General features: G+C 50.9%; 2 protein-coding genes across 2 annotated transcripts; both read left to right on the top strand.

The window, feature by feature from the left end:
• Window positions 1–4,689: 4,689 nt before the first annotated feature.
• Window positions 4,690–5,403, top strand: IUM83_10840 (uncharacterized protein; the record flags this gene model as incomplete). Its single annotated transcript, XM_067935361.1, has 1 exon — window positions 4,690–5,403. One exon carries the CDS (start codon window positions 4,690–4,692, stop codon window positions 5,401–5,403), a length of 714 nt encoding a protein of 237 aa, XP_067780549.1.
• Window positions 5,404–26,251: 20,848 nt separating this feature from the next.
• Window positions 26,252–26,713, top strand: IUM83_10841 (putative jerky; the record flags this gene model as incomplete). Its single annotated transcript, XM_067935362.1, has 1 exon — window positions 26,252–26,713. The coding sequence occupies one exon, from the start codon at window positions 26,252–26,254 to the stop codon at window positions 26,711–26,713; it is 462 nt and encodes a 153-aa protein (XP_067780548.1).
• Window positions 26,714–27,039: the final 326 nt, after the last annotated feature.

Below are 27,039 nucleotides of genomic sequence, written 5' to 3' on the forward strand. Positions count from 1 at the left end.
GACATCACTGGTGTCTGTTTGGTGCCTGATGTCACGTCTCTATTCCGTCAAAACTTAAGATGGACCTCTCTATTGATGATTGTGATGCGCGGATCTTCCGCTACTATGAGGGCTTCAACGGAATTGTGGAAGACAACGGTCTTCAAGGGCTGATCGGTACTGGTGACGAAACTGATAATGGCTACAAGAGCAGGCTGAAGGCACGCTGCCTCTTGCTGGTCGGCAACCTACAGCCCCAGTGCTCAAGGCTCAAATCAGCGGACTTATAGATTTAGAGATGCGAAACTGCAAATCTGATGGTGTCGCCCTCTTTGACCTGATACTGGAGCATGCGAAGGTCCAACAACGATTTCATCGAATGCCGCAGGATTATGTTGCAAGAGGGGATTCCAAATTGACAAAGCCAGAACGAAAACTCCAGCGGGCCGACACCAGCAAGGGTGGGCCAACGCGCCCAACGCCACCTGCCGCCTCGACGCCGCCGGCACCTCCGCGATCCCCGCAGCCTCCGCGAGCCTCGCAAGCTGCCCGCTCCCCGCCGCACGACGCCTGTCTGGTATGCAAGGGGCCGCACTGGCTTAGAAACTGCCTTGTTACCACAGAGAAGCAGCGTGAGGAGGCGCGTAGGAAGTTCCGTGAAGTCAAGGAACAGCGCTCGAGTACCCTCCGTTCCAAGGTTGTGCGGTATGTAACGCCTACAGGGTCTGTTTGGATTAATGGTCTCCTCGAGGCGCCCTACACGCCGGACACTGGCGCTGACAAAAGTGTTGTCCCCGAAGGAATTGTAAAATCACTGCTTGCTGTACAACCTACGCTTGTGGCTACTACGTTAAGTACGGCTGTCGAGGCAGAAACGGCTGATGGACGGCGCGTGCTGTGCGACATGGAGTTGCTTCTGGCTTTGGAGCTATCGACAATTGCTGGGCCAGTCTCTATGCAATCGGTACCTTGCCTGATTCTACCAGGTGAGAGCAACGAGTTCTTGCTGGGTCGCGACGCTCTGAAGGTCATAGGCATCGATATCGAGAACCAGTTAGCTCAACTTGCTGGCCAACCAATTCTTGCTGCCGAAGAAGATGAGTTCCCGGTGGGCCACGACATTCCAGATGGCCAGCGCGCGCCTGGCACCGATGGTGGTGTCGAGCAGTTAGTGGCGCGCGCGGTAGCCAATGGGACGCCTGCGGAATATGTGAATGTCGTGCGTGAAATATTGACTCAATTTCCTGACTTCTGGCGCGAGACCATTGGACCCGACCCCCCCCTGTGCGCTTAGAGCCCCTCCACGTGACCGTGCAGAGCAGCGCGGTACCGCACCGATGCCCCCCGCGCAAGTATGTCCCACTGCAGGCACAGTTTATCCAGGAGTACGTCAGGGCTTTGGTTGACAACGGCCTGGTAAAAAAAAAAACACTTTCCGCTGGGCAAGCGCTGTGATTCCCGTGCGCAAGCCAGGCTCGCGATATGAGTTTCGCCTGACTATTGACTACAGGCCGGTCAACCGTGTAACCATTCCTATTGCTGGTGCCATGCCTACAGCCGCGGTGACGTTGGACGCGTTCGCAGGCAAGAAAGTGTTCGCGACGTTTGACTTTACGCAAGGGTTTTGGCAACTTCCTCTGCGTGAAGAGTGCCGTGAGATATTCTCCTTCATCACTGAGGAGGGCGTATTTTCGCCCAATCGAGTGCCACAAGGCGCAACGGACTCGGCGCTCCATTCCCAGGGAGAGGTGCAGCGTGTACTGGCCCCGATGATCCCCCACTCGGCTCTAGTATGGGTGGATGACGTCATTCTTTTCGCACCTACGTTTCATGAATTTGTCGGTGTGCTCCGACAGTTTTTCTCGCTTGTGGCTGAGACCATGTTGAAGTTGAACATGGCAAAGTGGTTGCTATATACCACGGAAGTGAAGTGGTGTGGTCGCCTTATATCCGGATTGGGTATCCGGCATGATCCTGCTCGCGTGGATGCGCTGTTTACGCTTCCGGTACGAGCAACAATTGCGGAATTACAGTATTTGTGTGCGGCTGCAGGACTCCCTGCCCGACTACCCCCGTATGGTTGCTCCCCTACAAGCGAAATTGGCTGCTGAGAAGAAGCGTGTCGGTGATCGCAGTCGTAACGCTCTTAGCGTGGCAACAGCGTGGATAGCTGAAGAACAAGATGCGTACAACGCCATGCTGGCGCTGGTCCGCGACTCGGCTCTGATGACGTCGCCAAGTCCTGACGCGGAGCTCCTTGTCTTCACAGATGCCAGCACCTCCGGCTACTCGATCGTAGTTAATCAAGCCGTCGACTGGGATGCCTCTATTCCCGTCGCCCAACAAAAACACGATATGATCATCTGCAAGGGCGGCACCTTCAAGCACAATGAACTGAATTGGACAGTTGTGGAAAAGAGGCGTATCCCATCGTCAAGGCGTGCCACGACCTGGAATATTTGCTGCTTCGCCCTAAGGGATTTCGTGACCATGCGAATTTAATTTACATTTTTTGCGCTACACGAGGGGCTCAAGACTCATGTCCGCGATCGACTTCAACGGTGGGCAATGCGGCTATGCGGGCTGCATTATGTGACTAAGCACATCGTGGGAGAAGACAATGTCCGGGCGGACATTGTCTCTCGCTGGCACACGTGGTCCGTAGTCAAAGTGGTCGCTGTACAAACGCGCAGCCATCGCGCGCTTCCCCAGGTACCCCTCTCCAAATTGAGGCCCCCATCGGACGATAGTTTGTATTTCCTACACTAACCGACATATGCGAGGCCCAACAAGCCGCTGGTCGAGAGCGTGCACGGCTGCGAGTCGCTCAGGAGGAGGTGGATGGCGTGGTGATGATTGGTGGACGCCTCTGGATCCCGAATTGAGCGAAATAGCTTCTCGCACGCCTATTTGTGGTAGCACATGCCGGGGCACAAGGCCACCGTGGCCAAGAACCTATGACGATCGTGTTATAGCAGCGCTTTTGGAATGCCTGTTTGGCTGAGAAGGTGGTGAAATTTATTCGCGAATGCCTGCTTTGCAAGCATGTCAAGGGCCCCCGGCTAATTCCTCGGCCGTACGGTCCTTTACTTTCAGCAACGCGACGCAATGAAGTCGTGCATTGGGTCTTTCTGTACCATTGCGAAGGTTTCGGCGACTCCGTCTATCTTCTGGTGCTCAAAGATGGTCTCTCGCACTTTTGCGAATTGGTGCGGTGTGCCACCCCGACAGCCTATGTGGCAGCGGAGGCACTGATGCTATGGCACTCGCGTTACGGTACACCTGACACCCTCGTCTCAGACCACGGAAGCCACTTTCGCAACGAGGTGGTGCAACATCTGTCTGCATGACTTAAAGTTAAAGCAGAGCAGAATTTTACTCCTGTGTGTTTACCGTGGTTGAACGGAACCGTAGAACGCCTTAACAAGGACGTTCTCCAAGTTTTCCGCGCGCCCCTAATGGCGTACGCATTGGACCAACACGAGTGGCCATATTTGCTGCCTGCAGTGCAGGCGAATCTGAATCACACTCCTGTGCAGTCACTTGCTGGTCACGCTCCGATTGAGGGTTTTACGGGGTTACCTGCTTCGTGAGCGCTAGATGCTATCGTGGTGCCAGTCAGTACCTCTGTAAACGAGAGAGTGATCGAACTTGACAATGTCGATGCCCAACTTGAGCATCTCCGCAGGTCGCTGCACGAAATTCATCGTGAGGTTGCTGATGTCGAGGAGCGCAAGCGGCTCCAAGACACGAGATCGCACAAGGGCAGTCCTGTCAATGTCGACGTTGGCGACTTTGTACTATGGTCACGGATCGACCAGAGACTGCCAAACAACAAGCTATTGGGCCAATGGGTTGGTCCATTCAAAGTCTTGAGCGCCCTACCGCACTCCTTTACTATCGAACACTTGGTGACATGGCGTGTGTACAATTTGCACGCGTCCCGCTTGAAATTCTACGCGGACGAGGGCCTAGCCACCAGTGAGGAGCTGCTAGAATTGGTTTCTAGCCAAGGGATGGGGTAGGCGTCGAAGGTTTCGCGAGCACCGCTTCAACCAGTAGCTCGGTCGGTGGGAGTTACTGCTGTCGTGGGTCGGCCTTCAGGCCATTGAGAACTCGTGGGAACCCCTGGACACGATGCGCCAAGACGTGCCCGAGAAGGTTTGAAACTACGCAGCCGCCAGCGGCGACGACGATCTGCTCCGTCAACTTGGGTAGCTCACGAGGCACCCGCGAGCTTTGAGGGCAGTGTCGGCTAATTGTGTCAAGCTCTCGATGCTCGTGACAAACGGCAGCGGCTCAAGAGTGCACAGGCCAATGGCCGTGGCAGTGAGATGCCTCTGGCCAGTGGGGAATTCGCAAGTGTGCACTCCAAAGGTCATTCGCCTCGAGGCATGCAGCCCGCGTTGGTAGTGGGCGCTGGCACGCGCCCACAACTACATGAATGGCGCTACGACAGAAGAGTGAGCAGAGACCTTCGGGAGTAGTTTGTATCGTTTCAATTGTCCTCATCAATCAACTTACCTCTTCGGAAACATCCCAGGTTTCGCGACACCAGCTTGCCGCAAGCGGCTGGAAGGCGAGCTTTGCGGGACTGCTCCAAGTCCGCTGAGGGGGTAGCGTTGTCCCCGTCCACCCCGCCTTCACCAGAGCAATGTGTGCAAGTGGCGTAGGCCCGAAGAAGGTGTTCATGTCGACATCCAACGCGGCATGAACGGCCGCTTCCGTTGTCTTCTCCAAGAAGAAGCGATCACGTTGCTGCTGTTCCAATACATTGGTCTCATGTGGAGTGTCGAGATGAAAGCTGTACTGCGATCGCTGCTGGACTCGCTCAGCGACAAGCCGTGGATGAGCGGGACTGCTTCTGTGGAGTCTGTGCGCGCCGACATGATGAGGAAATTCCAGTTGTTTGCTCTACCGGACATGATGAAAGACGCAGGGCGAAATCCTTATGATGAAGACGGTGATTCGGAGTCGGAAGCTGAAGAGGAGGACAAGAAGGCTGATAAGCAAGATATCATTCGACGTGTTCTGGTGGAGGCACATTTGCAGAGGACATTGACTGGCGAGGGAAAAGAACTGTCACCGCTTGTGGTAGTTATGACAGATCTCGAGTTCTTTGGTCCGTCCGTCTCACATGAAGCTGTGTTTGCCTGCCTTCGATTCCTGGGGGTCCATGACGACATGCTGGGCGTGTTCCGTCGATACACGCAAATTCCACTTCTCTTCCCTGGTTTTGAGAAGCCCAAGATCATGCAACGAGGTTTACCTGTTAGCCGGATGATGACCATGTTGCTTGCTGAGGTCGAGCTTTTCGTGATGAATTGCCTCGTGCTTGTGTCATCGGACGTGTTCGTGTATCGATCGCACGATGATATTTGCTTCTTTGACGTTGATGAAGCAGGTTCTGCGAGCTTGGAGTGAAATGCAGCACTATGCGGCCCAGCGTGTCGGTCTGAAATTCAACGAAGACAAAAGTGGTTCGATCCACGTCCTCGCCCACTCATTGGGGCGAAGCCCACCTATAATCATGGACTCTGTTGTATGGATATGTGTGTAGCACGTTACTCTGATTTACATTCTGATTTACGTTTTTACGAAAAGACTTATCAGTTTCGAGAATGGGTTAGGTGTACAATTTAAAATCTAATCTACTAGAGACCGTTTTTTGCAAAACAAAAACTCTGATTACGAACACTGTGGTGTTAAGCACTTTTGCAGAAAATGTTACACGCGTGCGCCAGCTGAACCGGCGACAGTGACCAGATGACTTTAACACAAGGCTTGAAGTTATTAAACAGGAAAAACCGCCTTCAGTATAGAGGTCCGCGGAAATGGCTTAAATCGCTAAGTTTAGCATAATTGAAAGTTTGTCAAGACTGCTTAATAGGACCTGATTTGACGCAAACATTGCAATCCTTAATACATTAACACGGCGCGGCGTAAGAAGTAGGCGTAAAACGTCTGCGGTTGCTGCTAGCGGTGGCCGCCGTGCACACTGGGCACTGCGACTGAGGTGCGCCACTGCGCAACCTGCTCCAGGGAGGATGGGTTGCAGCAGCGTACGCCGGTAGGTTGTCGTGCGTCCGAAATAATAAATTAACGCTGCGTGAATCGATTGCAAGCTTCCTTCCGGCTTCACAAGCGCATGCCCCAAGGTCGAATCGAGCGAGATCAGCTAGACGGTGTCGACCGTCAACATCCGCGAGACGAGGTCCACAATCGATGACGACAACGTGTCGCTATACTGCCAAGCTTCGAACACCGCAGCGACACCGCACGCCTCGAGCATGACGAAGGCTTTGTTCTGCCTAGGCGCGATCGAGACGTGCGGAGATCCCGTAAGCAGGACGAACCACACGACGCCCAGCGACCTGATATCCGCCTTAACGGGATCGTACGTGTCGCCCGCCACGACCTCCTACGCCATGTAGTACTCCTTGTCGACGGATCCGACGCACCGAGTGTGGACATCGATGGACAGCCCGAAGTCGGAGATCTCGCAGTCGCCGTCATGCAGGAGCACGTTCTCGCGCGAAATGTCGCGGCAAGCTGGCGGTGAAGGAAGGCGTCGCAAGCCAAGATATGCGTCATGACGTGGATGGATGTCGGCTATCACGGGTCGCGAGGTGGAGGTGAGGTGCGTGTAGAGGAGGTCTCCATCGGCGCAGTACTCGCCTACGGGGTAGAGGCGGTGGTGCTGGTGCAAGTGGCTGTTCGGGGGGGGGGAAGTGTATACCAGCAGAACTTCCGGACAGGTTGCGTGGCGAAATGTATATCCGTGTGGTATTTTTTATCATTCAGCGTGTGATGGGATTTCACCATCTGACTCGTGGTTATTGATGGCGAAGCTCATGCGCTTTGTGCGCATGTGGTGAGACAACAAGAGACATGCGAGCATTCTTGATGAATATTGTTATTGTTGCTGCACTAGTAGGCAGTAAGCTACACGCTTCGGGTGCAAGCTAGTACAGCACGTTAATCTCACTGGTCGAATACTTGCACGCCTGGAAAGGGTTGTGGAGATGGAATCGACGCGGTCAGTTCGTAGAGCAAAGCTACTAGCCGCAGCTGTCAGCAAGGATTGCAGCCAGCCACTTACGCTATAAGGCATTCGTCGCTACTTGGAGCATCGCCACGCGACTAAGAACGTTGTGCATGCGGGTGCGACGCCGTTGACGACTGGTTTCTGACACTCGTCGCCTTCAATGGGGAGGCCTGAGGGACTAAGGTGCTGCTGCCACATGTTGGAGGTGTTGGTGGATATATGCATAACTTCTGCTGACGCGTGCGTCGTTTGAATTGACGATGATGGGCGCGTGAGACGTACTGACAAGAATATTATTGTCAGGAAGAGCGCTGGCGTGCTCTGTAGCTGATTGTGGACGCATGGACGTAAATTGAGTTTGAAGAGCGGTCACGGAACTAGAAATTGGCGGACAGAAATAGAGGGATTTATCCAGCGAATGGAGTTTTGGACACCGTTGCAAACGCTTAGTATGTTTGCCATCGATAGTTGGGGGCAGGTGCCGTGTCATCTAGTACAGCATATTCACTGGATATTCGTGCAATATTCGAATCGTGGAACGGTTGGATGGGCGGATTTGCTCGCATGCCCGATTGGGGTTTCTAGCTGCTTGTGTTGGTACCTTGGTACGGTAGCTGCAGGAAGTCGTTAGAACAAATCGGCGGATACTAGGAGTATCGCGAAGATACTCAGTGCGTTGCATCTGGAGGAAGCAGGTAATAGTGTTGGACTTTTCCGTGCGCATTGCTAACTTTGGCCATCTAGCCGAAGGTTCAACACGATCATCCTGCGTTAGTATGTAATGCGATGAACATATTAGAACAAGTTGGAGATATTAGAAGCATCGCTTTGACATTCCATACGTGAAATTGGGTGACGCTGAAAAGGAATATTTTTCCCGTGCCAAATCTGAAATGAAATACGAGGATGTCCTTCACAGTTCAATTTCCCCTACGTTGAGCATGGCGAAGGGGGTGCGTACGCGAGCTGGTAAGGCTGCACTGGGCGCTATTCGGAACCTAGTCGGGGTGACTACACAACGAAAAGGAAACGAAACCCTTCTATAACAACACTGGAGGACCTTGAGATCCGCGCAGCGCATGCTCGAGTACAACGTTCGGGGGAGACTCGTGTTCGAAACTCTGTCGGCCTAAGCGGACTAAGCGCGCACTCGACCACAATTCGCCACCGGAAGAGTCTGATAGGCGCTGTAAGTAGGACATGAGATTGTGAGTGTTTGTTGCAGATAGAGCGCTAACGCTTGCTTACTGCTAATTTGTGTGCAGTATTCTTCGGAGAAATAGACCAAGTGCTTCTTCGGATCTGAGGTAGCTGTGTCAAACTCACTAAAGCTGACCGTGCTGTACAGAAATGCTATAACCCAAATAGTAAATACTTTGAACCTCTTAAGAACATATCTGGTGTGTGCAAAGTCATCGATGAGGCCATTACACGTCCAGATCGTAGTGGAAGAGTTTCTCTGGATTTGTAATCGATGCCATATTTCTCTTCTGAAACAAGACGTCCCCAAGTTTTGCCGTGCTAGTGGTTTTCGAATAGGAGCTATACCTTCAGAACTAGCTGTTTGGAATCGTATAGAGACTAGACTAGTTGGCCTAGGTATCTCGTTTACAACGTGTGTTAACCTCTATCGAGACCAGCAATAATTTACTAGGGGAAATGCCATAAATTACTGGAATGAAATTACTACATCACTGCAGAGACCGCTTTCCAAGTCTGGTGTTGTTCTCCTTCAGGCAAAGGGCAGCAATGGGAATGCCTTCATCCGCGTCTGACCAGAAGTAATCCGTCGAGCACTGCAATGGTTAATTCATAACAACTCCTTGTATGAACATGTATCGATTTCGGAAGAGGTCCTCGCAGAAATGTCAAATATAAATGTTAGTGCTGTATTTCCGACAGTGGCGTTGAACGATGCAGAGGTCAGCGACATTCGGTTGATCAAAAATGGGAACGCTAACAGGATTCATGCCCCGTCTTCCCCGCTACATTGCGAGGATAACGAACACTCAGTGTTAATCTCTTATACATGTGCTAATGAGAGTGCTGGTAGCCCGAACGACGAAACGTTAGATATAATCGAGTCTTTTGAGCTAGAAGCGAATGGGAATGACAATCAAACCGAAACAGAAAAACTCAAGGAGGCCGTCAATATGGTGGTTGGTAAAGCGTTGTACCCGACCGGTGAGTTGCCACACCAGAAAGATGCCATTAATGAGTATACACGTTGATGCAAAGCTGTTTTCCTTTCATATTCCCGAATGGCGAAGGTGGGTTTCATCCGATAGTCGAAGAGAACCGATTGCATGACTATTCCCTGGCAGAGTACTCGCCCATGTCATGAAGGGGCATGAGCGGCGGTTCGTGATCCACGGAAAACTTAAATTCTTTTACTTGAACTTAATACAGAGGCGTCAAATAGACCTGGTTCGCCGAGTCTCAATCCTCCAAAATGATGACTCTAAAGCACTTGCGTTAGCGCAAAATGGAGCTCGATTGACGGCAAAGCTAAAACTAATGAAGCGATGAAGCTACTGGAAACCCTCAACCCATACTTCCACGGGGTTCGGGGTAGTGGTCTTTATTGGGCAAATGTGAAAGATTATCTAATTGCTATTTTAGGCAATCGTGTTTTGCCGTCTCGCTGGCATGTTTTTCCTCACTCTAAGTTCCGCCGACACAATATGGCCTGATTTTGCAACCCTGAATTGTCACACGAGCCAGGCTGAAATCTTACTGTGCAGGAGAGGTGGCTCTATCTAAGCAAGAACCTAGACATTGCAGCGCGCCAATTTGATCGGAGATTTAAGTCATTTTTGATACGGTTTCTGCAGAAAAGCAAAACATCTTGGGGAAATTGTAGATTACTTTGGAAAATAGAGTTTCAACAGCGAGGCTCACCACATATTCATGTATTACTGTTGGTTGAAGGCACGCCTGACGTGCTTAAACTATCGGAATGCGAACTTGGTCGTCATCAATTAGCTAGCTATATTGACAGTGTAATCTCAGTGATGGCGAAAGCACCTGACGAGCTGGATAAGTGTTAATGTGCTACCTGTACTAGCAAAAAAAAATGAAATGACATTCTTGCATCGCGACCTCCTGTTCACGGAACAAAAGAGTGGAGCTGTGATTTAGCTCGTGTTATTAACAGAGTGCAGCGACATGTGTGCATTGTGGGATCAGTTTGCTGGAAAAGGGGTGACGAATGCAGATTTCGATATCCGAAGCAGTTAGATAGTCATAAAAAGATTGAATGTGATGCTTCTGTTAACGGCATTGCGTCGGTGGAGATTCGTCTCAAGCGTAAAGATCCTGCGATTAATAACTACTGCTCGTCACTGCTCTCACTTTGGCGCGCCAACATGGATATTCAATTGATCGGGAATACTACGGTGCTGCCGTATACACCGCTGCTTATGTAAGCAAAGCGGAGCCAGACATACTTCGTTTCAGAAGCGTGATTGCAGCAGCTGTTAAAAGGTGCGACCCAAATAATGCTCGCTATGCTACGCTTAAAAGGGTGGCCAACGCTACATTGTCAATTCGAGAGGTCAGTGCACAGGAAGCTTACTATTTTGCTGCGAGAGCTGCCTTTACATGGCAAGGCTAGGCAAGTAAATCGTGTTAAGGTAATGAGGCACCATAAGCGATACTACAGAATTGAGCAAGAAGAATTACTTTCAGCGAAGACAGTAAATGCTATTGCATTGAAAAGGTCGGGGTGGTCTATATGGCGCGTCCTATTGAGCGACCTTTTGATAATATGGCGCTAGCTTCATTTGTCGAGAAATATGAATATTTTTGACAATCCACCTAAATTTGAGGTGTGCTGGAAACGAATAGATGATGGAGGATATATCAAACGCCGCGATAAGGCGCACGTCGTTCGTGGAACACCGCGGATAACTCCAGATTTATCTAGTCCTGACTATTGTTTCGCCGCAATTTACCTTCATAAACCATGGAGGCAACTGGGATAGCTTCCCCAGACCGATGAAGATTGCTCTAAGATTTTTCAAGCTGGCAAGATCATGCTCTTCAAACGGAACTTACTGAGGAATAGAGCTGAACACTTTCTCGGCACCAAAATATTGGCCTCCTTAGAGCGCATGGCTCAGAATGTGGGCTTAGCGCTATGCCGGAGTCGGAATATGTGTTTGTTCAGCAGCAGGATGATATAGATGAGAATGTTTTTGGTGGACCACCACCAAATGCAGAAAGCGTTGCAATGCTCTGGACTCCGAAACATTGATATGGACCTGATCAAATTAAAAAGGCCCTACAATTTGTGAACAACTACATAAAACCTTGGATTAAAAAATGCAGCGTGAAATGAAAAACAGTGCTAATGGCTTCGGGCGTCACCAAAGGTCCACCAAGAACTCGTACATCTACCCTATTGATGCCTCTAGCACTATAATGGACGAATCACAATGGGTACATTTTGCTTTAGCGTTGATTCAATCAAGAAAACGTTTTCAAGCATCATGTGATAATATGTTTTGTAAATCTATGCAAATTATTATCCAGGGTGAAGGAGGTTCTGGAAAAAGTCGGCTAATAAAGCATATAGTCAAAGACGTCCATAATGTGTTTCGTGAGCATTCAGCCTCCAGACGAACGTCTAAACGGGTCCTACTTTTGGTTCTCAAAGGAACGTCTGCTTTTAACATCAAAGAACAGATAATTTGTTCAGCTTTCGAATTGACCTCGTATTCCATAAATGGTTTCTCTGTTCTTTACACATCGCGGACGACAGAAAGGAGGTACCACGAAATTGAAGAGAATGCAGGAGCGATTCTGTGATGTCCACTTGGTTATAACAGACGAATTCAGGGTGATATCGTGAGGGATTTTGTACTGGGTAGATCATAGGATGCGTGAAATCTGACCAAAATGTAGTCATCTTTTATTTGGTGGACGAGATGTTAGATTAACTGGTGACCCAGATCAATTGTATCCTGTGATCTCGTACGCTCTTTCGACTCCTATTGCTAAAATTCTGAACTCTACCCAGCGACTTAGTCGAGAGATTTGGGAAAATATTCAATGTGTGTGCTGCTTAACAGGCCAGAACCGAGGAAAACTCAACCCTGAGCGGTTTTCGGCATTGAGGCGGCTTCGATGTGGGTGCACTACCGACCAAGATGTAGTGTTATTTAATAGTAGATACTGTGTGCGAGCAGAACCACCAGATTGGTGTCGGACAGCTAAACACATAGCATATCGCAACGTTGGCATCCGCGAAGCAAATAGTGCATCCAGTCCATTTCCCATTGTTCCTGTTCGGTCGAAACACTCCGTGCAGTTGAAGCGTCTTGCGACGCAGCGCGATATATCTACAACAACCGTCGGTGCATTCCAACACGAAGCGGAAATGCCAGACTGTAATAGAGACCGAGTCGTGGGAACCCATATCGGGCTTTCCGTCGGGGCACCTGTAACCTTAACCTTCAACGTGGAGCATGCTGCAGGCCTCTGCAACGGCACTGATGGAGTTGTGTACGACCTAATTATTGCAGAAAATATGGAGGTTCCTATTGTCCTAGTTCAAATCACTGACGTGTACGTCGGGCCATCTTTCGTGGCCGACGTTCCTAACATTGTACCAATTATCCCTAAGAACATAAGGTGGAGTAAGAAAACAAGTGATTTGAGCGTTTACCGCGAAGGCCTTCCGCTGCGGGTTGCGTATGCTATCACGGTTCATACAGTCCAGGGTCTTACCTACTGCAAAGTAGTATTTCACTCTTCAACTGTACCTAGCGTTTCGTTTGCTAATGTTGCGTCGTCTAGAGTTCGAACTCGAGACGACATAGTCCTCACCACGCCTCTTATGATTGATAAGCTCACACTTTCTGCGGATAAACGAGCGTCGTTTGAGCTTGAAGAACAGCATATAAATGCAGCTGTACACCGGACGGCGTCCAGTGCTCGCGACACTATATTAGTTATGTAGAAACAAGCGTCGGCTCACAATCAGTCACTGCGACCTCGCTAAAACCTCTGTTTAATTGATATCTGGATACGGAATAACTTTATTTGCTTATTGGAGAAGAGACTGGGTGCATCCCGTCTGTAGATCCAGCATCTACCCATAGTCTAGCCTGGTTCATAACTCATTTTTCTTGTGAGCACACAAGCTATCACTTTGACCGACAAACGACCACCTGGCCTCGTACCAAATAATAAGTATGCGATTCCGAAATCAACGAAAAAAATAGCTGCCTGTCAATGCAAGCCCGACAACCCCGCGCTCTAAGCGGCAACTGAGCCCGGCAGTTCCGCACTCAAAGCAGCAGACACACAAGCGGCTCCGCTACGACGAGCACCGGAAAACTTCAAGTTGGGCAACAAAAATATAATGTCGGCAGGTGACCCACATCAGAGGAAGCAGTCAACGACGTATCTGCGTGCTTACGCGACGAATGGAAGCTAAGCGCAATTTCTGGATGGAGTAAAGAAGAGATACGTGCGAAGCTGCAACGTGCGAAGGCTAGTCGCCGGGAGGCAGCTCGACGGAGGGTAGCCGCAATTGGAGCGGAGAAAAACCGATCTCATATGTACCACGAAGTCCCTGGTCGCTTTGAAGTTGACAGGTTCATGCGTATCTGCAAGGGCATTAACTTTGACATGATGTGCGAGCAGATTGAGCGGATGAATAGGGTTGCTGGAAGGGAGCCGAAGAAGGCTGCACGAGGGGCGTTTGATTGAGACATAGCAGGATAAGAACAATGCATTCAATACATATCATGTATTCGTTATTGGTCCTACATTCCTGTATTACCTCTTGGTGTGACCTGCAGCCATAAAAATTGGTTCTTGCTGGAACCACCTGAACCAATGAGCTTGTTAATCCTTGGCGCCATTCCACTAGTCTGATAGCGGCTCGTTTTCGGACGAAGAGACATTTTATTCTTGGTCCCTTTAAAGCAGCGTCTATAAACGGTTTGGAGCTTGCGCAGCGCCAACACCTCTCGCCCTGAGATAAATATTATGTTAGATTGCATGCCATGTTTGTAACACCTCGCAAAAATACTCGCGGTGTTGCATATTCGCTGCTCTCATGGCTCGATCGTGAGCAGCAAGTCGTCGTTGAGCTTGTACGGTCGGGCTCACGGGAACTTCTTTGCGCTTCTCATCAACGGACGGAGAGTCTTGCTGTTCGAGTGTGGTAACGATAGTACTACCTGTGTGTGGTGTCCTTGCATTTCCATCGCGACGGCGCCCTACATCATCGATAGAACAGATCCATCAGAGACAACATTACAACGGTATACGGCTTGAGCGTCGATAGTAGCTCGATAGCAGCCACAGTAGGTCCTGAGTGCTCTTGTGTCACGCGACCTCGTATCACGCTACAGCAACATATTACGAAGCACGCACTGCTAAGCTCTCCGCTGCCCCCTACTCTGACATACCGTTGCTCGCCTCCGCCTGTCGGTGTCGTCTTCATTTTCGCCATGGCGGGGATGATGTTCCAGGAAATGTGAGGGGCATCGCCCAAAACTATGTGTCCACTTAGTTTGAGGTGTCGCCCCATCAAGCAACACGTATTCGCGAAGCTCCACTAGTAAAATGAAATACTACAGTGCATCAAAACACCAATCGTCAGTACTTACATTTTCGATTAATACTTTCACAAACCTCAATCCTTAATTTTAAGGTTGATTTATTGAATTTGCTCTACTGCACAGTATGCTCTTGCCCAGGTCGAGACGCGGCAAAGTGTGTGAGCACATCTTCTTGGTGCGGGTCGAGACCCAACTGAGCGCGCCCTCCGGGATCCAACGCGTGCACGGCTGTATGAGTTGCACCAGTATCTCCCTCTCGGTGTCAGCTACATCGTAACAGCGGCTGGTTCATCACGTCGATGACAGGGAACGTGACCTCTTTCGCGGGGCGGATTCTGTGGGCCATGCTCGCCAAGTCGGCCAGAGGGACAAAACGACCACAACTGCTTCGCTAAGGAGCACCTGGATCAGGCCTTGTTCATCATGATATGTACAATCTCGTGCTGAACAAGTTCAATTTGGTGGACGAGCACGCCGTACTACCCACCATCGACTTCGCGTCGCAAAGCAGCCGCTCCATGCCGCCGGCTCCTGTGCCATGTAAATGGCCATACACGGCGACCGAAAGCGGCGCAATGTGCGGATGACACCGAGGGGGTACGACATTGGGCCCCGGTAAGATAACTTCGCACATATATTTAAAAAAGGCGCCTTCCAACAACTTGTCATTGTGTCCGTGATGCTTTGCATAAGCATCGTGTCCAATACGCACCGCCGATGCAGCACTAGTAGTACATGAATTCATTCTATGCGGGGAACACCGTGTTGTAAGGGTGAAAAATCATGTACACGCACGAGCTGAGTTTGTTGACAACTGTTCCAGCTTTTTCTCCGCCTAGGTGCCAGGGGCTTGTCGACGCCTTCGAAAGCAATATCCAATCTCATCAAGCCTTCTGACCCTGTCGACGAAATGATCGACAAGGAATCAATTGTCTCGGGCTCGCACATTTTAGAGGCCCACCGTTTGCAGTTTAGGTTGGTTGGGTGAGAATATGCGGTCGACACGGCAGTATAGACCTTTCGGAACATCATCGAGGTGCGTAAAACTAGAGCGTTAGATCGCACCCAGTAGTGAATCCCGGTCTGCTCTGACATTTCTGGGCTTGGGAAAACGCGGGTGCTGGAAGAAGTCCGTACAAGCATGCACAAGGTGCTGACGCTGGATCACATCCATATTGCTAGTGTGATCGCGCCGTACTCCAACGGATTTAACCTCCATCCTGTCGAGCAATCGATGGCAATTGAAGCGTCATTCTCGTGACGATTCTTGTTTTCTGGACAACAATTGTCCGCATTCGTTTCAAATGTGGTTTCTGTCGCGATTGCCTTGCAATGGGCTTCCGCTGACTTTGTCGAGTGCCATGCAAGTCGTCGCACGCAAGGTGTGTAAGAAAGGATAAGAACGAGTGCCGTTGTACCTCTTTCTTGGTATTGATGACTTTCAAACGATTGAAAAGGTTGGTGCTCGCCAAAAAGAAACCAAGACGTAATTTGCGCGTGGACTTGCAGAGGGCATAGGAGCTGTGGTGTGTTCGAAGCTGTCGAATCTGGTTTACTGCCGATGTTTGCGGGGATATATTTAGGCGTGATTGCATCATGATTACTAACCAATTCCTCATACTACGTGACCGCGCGGCTTCCCATGACCCTCTTACTATGGATCAAGTTTTCAGTTTTGTGGTAAGCAATGCAGAATTTGCTGGTTTACTGCAACATTCACAGGTTTGTCGCAATTTGTTCAATCTTGGTGGTATTCCACGTTGGGTTGTCGAGTACCTGTTGGAACTGAAGAAACGCTGATAATCCGATGTCTCGTCGTTGGACAGTATCGGCAGATGCTTCGTGACAGTCTGAACAAAGTACGTAGACTTGTATTTGACCTCACGAGCGACCCACAAGCTCGTCCGTTTGGCGACTTTTGCCGTATCAGGTCAAACGGTCGACTCGAATGATATGTTCGATGAGACGTCGATGTGGGCAAGACTTCGGGATTGGTCACTATGCTTGCTGATCCCGCACACATCTTCAGGATCGGAAGCATCCAACATTCGAGTTCCTTGTCCATTGTTACGGAATATTGGATCGCGCCATCAGAGATTTGCACAAAGTGCAGAACGAGACTTTGACAGCGCCCTGAATGATTTGAGTGATCTTGTGGATCGCACAATGTTTGACCCTGAACCGTGGCAGCTACGGGAAATCGTTGGTGCTTGCTTTTATGCAATGAGAAATAATGTGTTACGGCTGCGTGGGTACTCGACGGTAACACTAGGACTGCTATTTGGTCCAATTACAGAACGCGCGTCATTTCAGTGAACCTTGTTCTTCAAGAGTAATTCGGTGTGAGGACAAATTTGGGGCTTCAACCCCCCCCGACATACTTCACCAAGAAGAAATTCATTACAAGTAATCGACTGGATATCCGGTGAATACATCGTGGTGATTGGTGATGGCGGAGCTGACGTCGACATTTGTTTGCTCCGCCACAGACAACGCGGTTGTCGTTGTCGGCCAGAGGAAACGGCAGTTCGGCAAATTTCACCCAAGCCAAGCAAACAGCTATCTTGGCAAGTTGGGTGTTTGCCCAGATTGTTTTGTGGCAACGGGTGCGCGTTTGGTGCGAGGAGTAATGAATTGTGTCTCCGAGGCAAATTTTGCGAGGTATGTTGTGCCAAATAATTGCTAACTCTTGTGGAAGAGTGCCCCGGGGAAGATGAAGAAGTTGCCGCCGCCGGGGAAAGTGGGCGGTACGATGGATGGAGAGTGACGCAGGCGACTCCGACGAGAAGGTTGACGGAGCGGGAATGCAACATGCCAACTGAGTCTGATTCGACCGCGGGATCAGGGCTGATCGGACGCCATACGCGATGCCGGGCTATGCACACACCGTCACACCAAACCCCGTCACACGGGGACTATGATTAAGGACCACGAATCAGATTGAAGGCTGACTGCGGGAAGCACGTCAGAAGTAGGGTTAGGTACGGAATGAGTGGCTTAGCCGGCAGAGGTAGCGAGTAGCCAGTAGCAAGAACATTGGATAGGGCGAGACTCAGCCACGAAATTTCTCTGACCCCCGCCCCTTCCACGGATCTTCCACGTTCAGGGGAACCACCAAGCGCCGGCAAGTCGAGCCACTGGGAACACGTGTCCCCCCGACGCTCGCTGGCTTGGGTCTCACCCCCTTCGACCCCGTGCCTAACAGGAGAGCACGTTTAACTATACTGTCTACAGGTGCGCCTGATAACGCGCTGTCCAAGAAAGGGCCGCATTGGCCCGATAATCGTCGTACACAAGACAGCGTAGGCCCGATAACGCCGCACGTCCAAGGGATTCGACACGCCTGCGCCCGAGCAGGTGTCACCTGGAACCCCCCAACTCAGGTGGTTGCCGACACAATTTACAAGTGCCTTCTCCGACGTTACGCTACTCAAAGGACCGGGAAAAAATCCGACACGATCCAGATTGGACGTGTAGGGTTTGTGAACCGAGTGGAGTACAACAATTTCAAGGATCTGGATTCTTTCATGAACACCAAGCGGTTCATGGTTCACACTAAACATGTTTTGGAGTTTTCAACTTCGTGACAGCCTGTCGCTTCAAGCGGTAAGAAACATGATGCATAATGCTATTTTAATTTTCATGTGGCCTACCGTCGCGGGTATACACCACTACAGATTGGTGGAGTTGTCGAATTGGTCAATGCACTCATGCGTTTCTGTGCTGGCGCGGCGATGAGCACAAGCAGCCCCCCAAATCAAAACAAAAATATATAATCCTTCCTACAATTTTGCAATCCTGCCATAAATATCGCTGCTCGGAGTTGCGAACTACCTTGCACAACCTATTGTTTTCTAGTCATAGCTTAAACTCCAGAACATGCACTCCGACTGTGCAAGACATTACTGACCCACCTGCACGCACGTAGCCTTCGGCAGAACAAGTAGGTTACTAGCGTTGAGTCTAGGTAAATAACGCAATAGTTATGATGTTTCGGCTGACGCTCTAACAAACTCTCGTTCTCGTCAAGGCCAGCCATATCGACTGGGGCTTTCCTCCTCGTACCCACAATGAGGTGCGTGATGTTAATTGAGTGCAGGTTAGCTAGAAAACAAATGAATCACTTTGAAATTTGCCTCACTCAACCTAATTGTCTTGTTCTCTTACTCATTCCTCTTCACTACGGGAGAAACTAATGCGTACCTAAACGCGCCCTAATCCTAACCGTTTGTCCTAAACGCCTGATGTGCACCACACATTTTAGAACAGTAGTGGGACAAGACGAGCGAAATAGTTAGGATTCGGTCAAATCCGCCAAAAATAAACAAAGCACTGCCTATGCAAAATGCAGATCCTATTGTAATCTTTCACCTAATTATGCAAGAAAACAAACACCGCTCGATGCCTCATGAGTGGTTACTCATCGCACTCTTCAAAAAGGTAATCAGCTGGTGTCTTCGGATCGGCGACGACAACGTGGAACGGCGGGTCACGAACGTTCATGCGGATTTGGTCGAACATCTCACAAACACGCGCTTCTTCCTTCTTAATCACTTGCAGCCACACGTATGGATTAGGGGGGTCTATTTTCGAAACAGCGCTGGTAAACGTTGTTGCATGACTCTACCAAATTGTTCGTGCGATTGCGAATATTTTCGTTGCTCAGCATCATCTGACTGACATTCCACCAGCATGGTTCATAACGTTTCATCTACGTCTGGGAGCAGTATGCCCAAAATGTGTTTCACGCCTTCTTGTAGCACCTTTCGTCGAGTTTAGATCGTACGTACGGGATTCCGTGGCTAGTGATCTCGTCAACAGGAATTACCGTCAAAACATCTATGACCCCTGGACACATCGCCGTACCTATGTCCGCCTTGGGGGTGCGGAGGTCGACCAACTTGCGTCAAATAGTTTGCTTACATTGGAAGAGAGACCGCACGAGTACCGACAACGGAAATGCGCTTATCAGCGTCTTTTCGAGGTCACAAGTTATCGTTCGTGGCTTCACCTGAAGTTGACGGTAGCTGGCAGCCAGCAGAGCACGTATTTGCAAGTTTTCTCGCCATTAACGGTCGCAAGATCGTAAAACACGGGAACGCACACATCCAATGATGCATCATACGTCATCACAATGATGATTTGCTTGTAGGGATGGGGGAAAATCTTGAAGGTCCCGTCAATGTAGAGAGACAGGCTGGGTTGCCGGAGGAAAAGGACCAGCTCAGGATGGGCAAAACCACAAACCCGCTGTAGTGCATTTTTGGAGACAAATGCTGTGTTGAATAGCAGGAAGAAGCGTTCATCAAGCTTCAACAGAATGCAGTGCGGCTCCGTATCGTTCGTACGAACGAACATCGCCTCCGTTGACGACCTCGCGGACATGTTGGACGTGTTTAATGCCCTGTTGACGACTCAGTACCTTGAACGGTTAATTAGTGTACCTGGCTTTGTGCTCCGCGTACACGGCATCTCACACTCGGCCTGGTACACGGCCCAAATCGTCTTGGCTTCGGCTCTCTAGCATCGCTTTTACCTCTTCTCGTGCATCAATTGCTGGCTTGGCGGGAGGGCGGCAGGTGAACTCGTTCTTGACTACAACAGGGGTCCCTGTTTTCACGACGAGTCTTGCTGGGCATTTGCTATGGCGCTGAGCACAGGAGAGGTACTGAGTTTGGCCGCCATTCCGACTAATCAGTGCGCTTGACGTGGAACTACTACTTGATAGTTTACTTTGAACAATGAAAGTAAAAATATTCTCTGCAACTTGCTCTCATTTTACAGATGATATTTTTGTAGGTTCAAGCAGGTGGTTCACGCAGGTGGTTCACGCAGGTGGTAATTTGAAAGACGAAACTCAATAATGGCAGTGAGACTCTCACGTTTAATATCCTGGAATGACAGAAGAATGTTGATTTTAAATTATTAGACACCGTATAATAACATACATAGCCTAAAGTGATATGCGCTCTTAAGTGATTCGTACACGATGACAGCAGCATATCTATTGATATGGCTTTGGAGCACGATCCAATTGATCTGATGTTATATTTTTCTCACCTGAATGTTTTTAGTGAATACACACTGTATTTTCTCAGTGCGAAGACCGTAACACACTTTAGGCATTTTAGGAGAGTGGATGTTCAGAGATGTGGTTTGTTTAGGACAGATTTTAGGCAAAACAAAAAGCGCATAGGACAGAATTTTAGGAATAGGACGATTTTAGGTATGTATTGGGCGAGTTTCTTCACTACCAACAAGACCACCGACTCACAACTGTTGTCGGAGAACCTCGACATACACTTCAGTTTACTCGCTAGTGTGGCTGTTCCGGAGCGCTAGAGCTGCAAATAATTAGCACCACCCATTCGGTGATTTCGCCCTTATTCATTAGCCCCTAGCCAAAGCACGGATGGTAGCGCTTGAATATGACTACTGTATAATTCATAACAACAGTAGTGAAACCAATTGTGCCTTGCTGATGGGAGAGAAGCGGAGGGAGAGATGTGTGGGGCTGGCGGAGAATACCAAAAGTGAGGTCGTTCCCCGACTAAGTTGCCCTCAGCCAAATTCTTGGCGGAGAGAGCCCCTCTATTAAATAATATGCTACCTACTGTCATGCGTCACTGCAGGCACTAATCTAGATTGTGCACACTATTTGATACATTCACACACACCCTTTTCAGACTGAATAGCTCGCCATATATATCGACTATTCTTGTCGTCTTCAGCATCATCGTCTTGCTCTTAGCGGCAACCTAGGTTTCTTGGTCTTGTCTTCGCTTCCTAGTTCTCGAGGACCTCCACAGCTCTGCTCCACTCGCGTAGGCTCATTCCCAATTCTTCTGCGTCGAGTATGTCTCAGTATCCAAGCTTCTCGTTTTCTTCGTCTCCGTGCTGGTCTTGTCCGCGCATTAAACTGGCGCTTCGAGTTGCCATGGCATGACAAAGCACGCCGTCAAGATTTTGTTCGAGTCGGCAATTCAAGCACGCAACCAGTTGCGAAATGTCCGTCTTCCACGTGATGCTGTCCTCGCTCGTCGTCATCGTGCCATGATCGAGCGCCGCTACGCTGTGTGGGCGATTGTTGATCGCCGAGGGGATCCTGACCGATATGAATGCCGTGTAACCTGGGCAGGATAAGTCAGCTGCGAGAACAGCTTCTGGCGGGGCCGTGCGATTTCTGCGACGACCTTCGCCTCGTCGATATCGGGAAGGACTCCTATGAATGCATTACTTTCCGGAGGTACTGCCGCAAGCTCGGGACTCCGCTCGCGAATGTTGCTGATGATTATGGCCGATGTGGCTTCACTGCGCAGTTCCTCGCTGCACAGGCGCTTAGACTTAATGATTGGTCATCGCCGGGACTTGTCGACGAGTTCCTTGGCACCGTGATCTTGCCTCAGCCGGAGCCTTTTGTTGTTGTCTAGCTCCTTCTTCGCCGGTTTTCAAAATGACTTAATCGTTGGGCTCAAGTGAGTGGTAACCCCCAGATTTCGGAGGTTACCCTCGAGCGTAACCTGCACGAAAACAGTGTCAGTGGTCCTAATACGACGGCTCACCTGGTGTCGCTTGGACTGCCGCTTGGCTTTTATCTCTGTGCGGGGTTCCACCCCTCTTCTCGCCGTCTCGCGCACTGCCTTATTATCGAGGTGACCGACCGTAGGAGCTTCGCGTCCGATGCTGATGCTATCCGTGAGCCGCTGCGCGAGTACTGTGTTCCCTACCTAGCCGGTCTGATGTTTATCTGTCGTGTAGAGTTTTTTTTACATTTTTTTCTTTTGTTTGCTTGACTTGTACCTTGGTTGAGAAATAACCCAAAATAACTTTTAGTTTAGGTTTTCTGTTTTCATTTCCTTGGCTCGTTTCAGTTTTTCTTGTACTTCAAATTTTTGGATCAGTCCTGTAACTTGGTGCAGATTCTCAAGCGGTTTCCATGTGGCTTCCTCTTCACCCACCCACCAAATGAGATACTGTACAACCCTAAGATGTTTTCGCTTGCTGACAACTGCTCCTACAAGTCGTTCAACATTACCGTCATGTAAAATGACTTCATTGGGTCTCGAAGTCGTCTGGTCTTCTAATACGGCTTCAGTGAACCGGCGTTGAACACGGGGTGGACCCTGAGTCCAGGTGACAGGTTTAGTTCGTGCTCATGCTTGTAGACTGTGCGTACAACAGAGTACGTTCCAATCTACTTGGGGAGAGCTTGCGGGAGTTTGGGAATCCCGTATGCGCCCTGTCGAGGTTCTTCGTGCTTAGGTACACACGATCGCCGACCGTGAACTCTTGCTCCTTGCGTCCCTTGTCCTACACGTCTCACGTCAGAGTCTCTGGATCACGTCGCCCCTGACCTCGTCCGACATCCCTCGGGCGGGTACGCTTCGTGTTCTTCAGTCGGTTCTATCATCTTGAGCGGAGTCATGCAGTGTAGAATCTCACGCGTAGGGTCTCAAAGTTGTCGATATTGGAGTAGGTCCACCAGTCTTCAGGGGTTTTGCCCTTTCAGGCACTCGCGGAAAGCGCTGAGGCGCAGCTGCTCGTCCAGACCACCAGTGGCCTTCAGGAATGAGTCCCAGAACGTCTTCGCCCTCGTCCACAGAGGCGTTGTTGGAGTAGAACGGCTGGATCATCTTGACAGCGTTCTTGGTGCGGGTTGGCATGCCTGAGAACCCAGGCGTCGGGTTCGCAAATCTCATGGGGCACAGCGGCAGATGCACCATACGAAGTCATCGGAGTAGCGCTCGACGACGGAGCACCTCCAGCAGCGGCGGTCGGCCATGCCGGCAATGCGTCGTCACACTCGTGGAACCGATACCAACGGGCGAAGTCGCGAAGTCCACGCCGGCAGCGGGTGGTAGATACCGAAGCGAACAGCCACTTTATGAAGGGATGGCTGTTCGGACTTGCGGGGCCGGCGTCGGAGCCGGGGTAGACGTTGTCCCAATCGACCCCGTGGCACCAACCCAGATAGGGGCAGTCGAGCAAGCGGGCGGAGCCAGGTACTGCGGTCCCCAGCCACATCTGTAAATCGTAGCTCCTCCAGTTGTCACGGGTACGCTGGTCCCTGCCAAGACGGTCGAGGCGGCACTCGCTGGCGCGCTTCCACTCCAGAGGGCGGCCCAAGTGGCACAGACACGCCGGGCTGCCCGGTGGTTCACGGGCGGGTTCGCTCCGACCAGCGTCATGTTCAACCATGACGCAGCCAACGCCGCGTTCGTGTCCGGCGAGCTCGCGTGACGGCCCGTGAACTTGACGACGCGCCGCAGGACATCGCGGGCGGCCGCCAGGCCAGCAGGGGTGGACAGGGATCCTTGGTCGGGCCGGGTTGGTCGTCGTGGTCGTGGTCACTGTCAAGGTCGTAGCCGCCGACGCCGTCGCAGGGGTCACCACCGTGACCGCGGTCGTTGGAGGAGCGGCAGTCCCGAAGAAGGCGGCGCTCGCGTTCGGGTCGGCCGTCTCGTCATCGTCGCTGCTCGAAGACTCGGAGCGGACGGCCGTCGGAAGCTGAGGTAGCTGGTTCTCGCCTCCCGAGCCGGGCGAGTGAAATCTCTTACCCGTCAAATCGTCTTGCTCCCTCGTGTCGCCGTACGTCATGGTCACTCGCGACACGTCAATCTCCAAGTCACTTCACCCGACGGACAGGCATGCTCCCAATGCCTCAGGCTCTTCACGTCAACCAGGGTCTAGGTGCCGTTCCTAGACGTACCGCACGAGACCTTCTCCAAGTTACAGCGTACCCTGCTTCTCTACGAGATATCGCACACACCCTGCCTCCTTTGGGTTCGAGTACGCTGTGACTGTTTGCGAGTAGTTGTCTTGTGCGGGGCAAAGAGCGAGGTGACGACAGTGGACTCGAGTGACTAACCAATAACGTAAAATAGAAGCTTCCTTTGCTGTTTCGGTTGTTGTTGACAGGGTAAGTTCACGAATGATCAGTAAGATTTTGATCTAGAATAGAGGAGAATCTTGATCTCCTGAGGGCGGCTCCCCTCTTTTCAGGCCCTTGGGGCCGTTGTCATGTCCTCTGCCCTGGACATGACAACCCCTCCACAAAGGATCACTTTTCGTAGCTGGCGGCGGGCGAAAACGTATTTTGCAGGATAGTAGTTTGGTTGGTCAGCGGCGACTCCCCGGCGAGGCGGTGTCGCGTAGCGATCGCAGAGCCCAGTTTACATTTTTCAACGAGGCGCACACTCGCGCGCCTCTTTCAGAGTTACCTCCGCGATGGCTCGCTCAATCGACCGCGGTGACCTCGTTCTCCTCTTCCCGGAGGATGCCGCCAGTATCGTTTCTCCACCGTACGGCACGGTAACTCGCCAATCGATATCTACGGTCACTATTACAAGCCTCCCCGATGCTCAAAACAAAACAATGGACAGTCGGCTAAGTCACCGCACGCGGGGCCCGGCCTGGTGGATGGCTGCGACAACCCGTCGCTGGCCGCCTTGCAACGGGCTAGGTCCACGGACAGGTGACGGCACTATCGTCTGACTACCTGGTCGTACGACACGGTGCGACGACATCAGCGTGCCTAATGAAGGACTTACTCCGCGTCGACCTTATCACAGCAATCTTACTATGGGACTTCGTCGTTCCACAAGCGCGCCGAATCACCCAGCTTCGCCGTCTCCATTCAGAGTTGCTAGACAAACTTCTCGGCGTCACAGGACAGCGATTGCCGGAACCCACTCGAGACATCTCGGTGCTACTGGACGCCATCCCAGCTGGCGATACCGCCCGTACGTAGGTGGAACAAACGACGGGCATTGAACGCCAGTTTCCGCTTCAGCATGCCGTGAACTTCGTATTTGCGACCGAAGGAACAGCGACGAACGTTCCCCAGTCGGTGAGAGACGGGGTCGGCCCATCCTTCTGTCGCCCACTACAGTATCCCCGGTAAATCTGGAATTGCGTAGTCTAATCTACCTCGCAGAGCTAGTATATCCGTGAAGTCGATATTTGCGAATCCTGCATGGTATGTACTGAGTTTGGTGAAAAGTGGAGGGAAAATGTCTACTAGCGGGAAGCGCCATGCAAGTGCAAGTTGCTGGTTTGCAGGGTTAAATGGAAGGCTCAGCGTGACATTAGATATTCCAGTAGGAAGGTGCGAGCTCGGCGGCAGGCTTCATTAATCAAAAGCTGTCATGCGATCGCCTTCGAAATGAGTGTACACTCGACTCAACCTGGGTGAGAAGATCACCATGTGCTAACTGTACAACATGCACCGTTGCGACATGCACCGTTGCGATGCTGACGATCTGATAGACTGGGCAGTACGTGCGTTCGAGCTGCCTACTCGCCCGTCGCAGGCTACAGTCTACGCGATGCTCCGCAGCCAAGACAAATTCTTCAAGTTGCCGAAGGAAAATTACTCCTACAAGCAGATTGCCTACCCGTCGCGGATGTTTTTGACCGCTCCCTACTGCCCAACTTCGACATTATGGAAGATCCGATCACTGTGACGGACGAGGCGCTCATGTTTCGCGCTAACTTCTTCCTGTCGGCGCCGCTGGAAAAGCGCCCCGGGTTATCCTAGGGATGCCTCTACCGCTTCAAAAAGCGTCATGGCATTTGCAGCCGCCGCAAACAAGGAGAGGCCGCGTCAATCACGCCGAGCAGCATTGAGGAAGACCGCGCCGACATGCGCAAGCTGACCGACTTCTATGACCTACTCGACATCTACAACATGAATGAAACTGCATTATTCTACCTCGCAGACGCGGCGCAGCAAGGCCTCCGGTCGCAAGGCGATAAAGACTCGGCTGACGCTGGCCATGGCAATCAACGCGCGGACGGGAGCGACAAGCTTCCGCTGGTGTTCATCGGCAAGTCAGAGAACCTGCGTACCTTCAAGGGACATGATGTGTCTGCGGAACTTGGCGTGGGATACACCAACAGTAAGAAGGTCTGGATGAACAGCACGATTTTTATACGCTGGCAACACGCGCTAAACCTGCGCATGCGCCGCGGGAATCGCCGTGTTCTTCTGTTGGTCGACAATTACAGCTCGTACGTCAGACCACTGGCTCAACTAACAAATGTGCGGCTGGGTTTATCCCGAAGAACACTACCAGCGTCCTACAGCCCCTCGACCAAGGGATAATTCAAAGCGTCAAGGCCGACTTTAACCACATCAAGATCCAGCATAGTGTGCGAAGATTTATTCAACGTCTTCTTCAAGACAAAATGTCGATGTTCACTGCGTTGGGTTGGGCAAAACAAGCGTGTTACTTCCAAGACTATCAAAACCTGCTGTGTGTATTCGAGCATCATACCCCGATCAAACTCGGCACTTTCCATGCGTGCCATTCTTTGCCGCTAGTCGAATAATTCAGTACATTTGCATCTTTGTCCGCTACTTTGCAAGTTTGATACCTCGCAGTCTCTATTTATCCGACCTGTCCAGATTTGCCGGGGAATACTGTATCG

This window comes from Phytophthora cinnamomi (assembly GCF_018691715.1).
Source record: "Phytophthora cinnamomi strain GKB4 chromosome Unknown Contig126, whole genome shotgun sequence".
Taxonomy (NCBI): Eukaryota; Oomycota; class Peronosporomycetes; order Peronosporales; family Peronosporaceae; genus Phytophthora; species Phytophthora cinnamomi.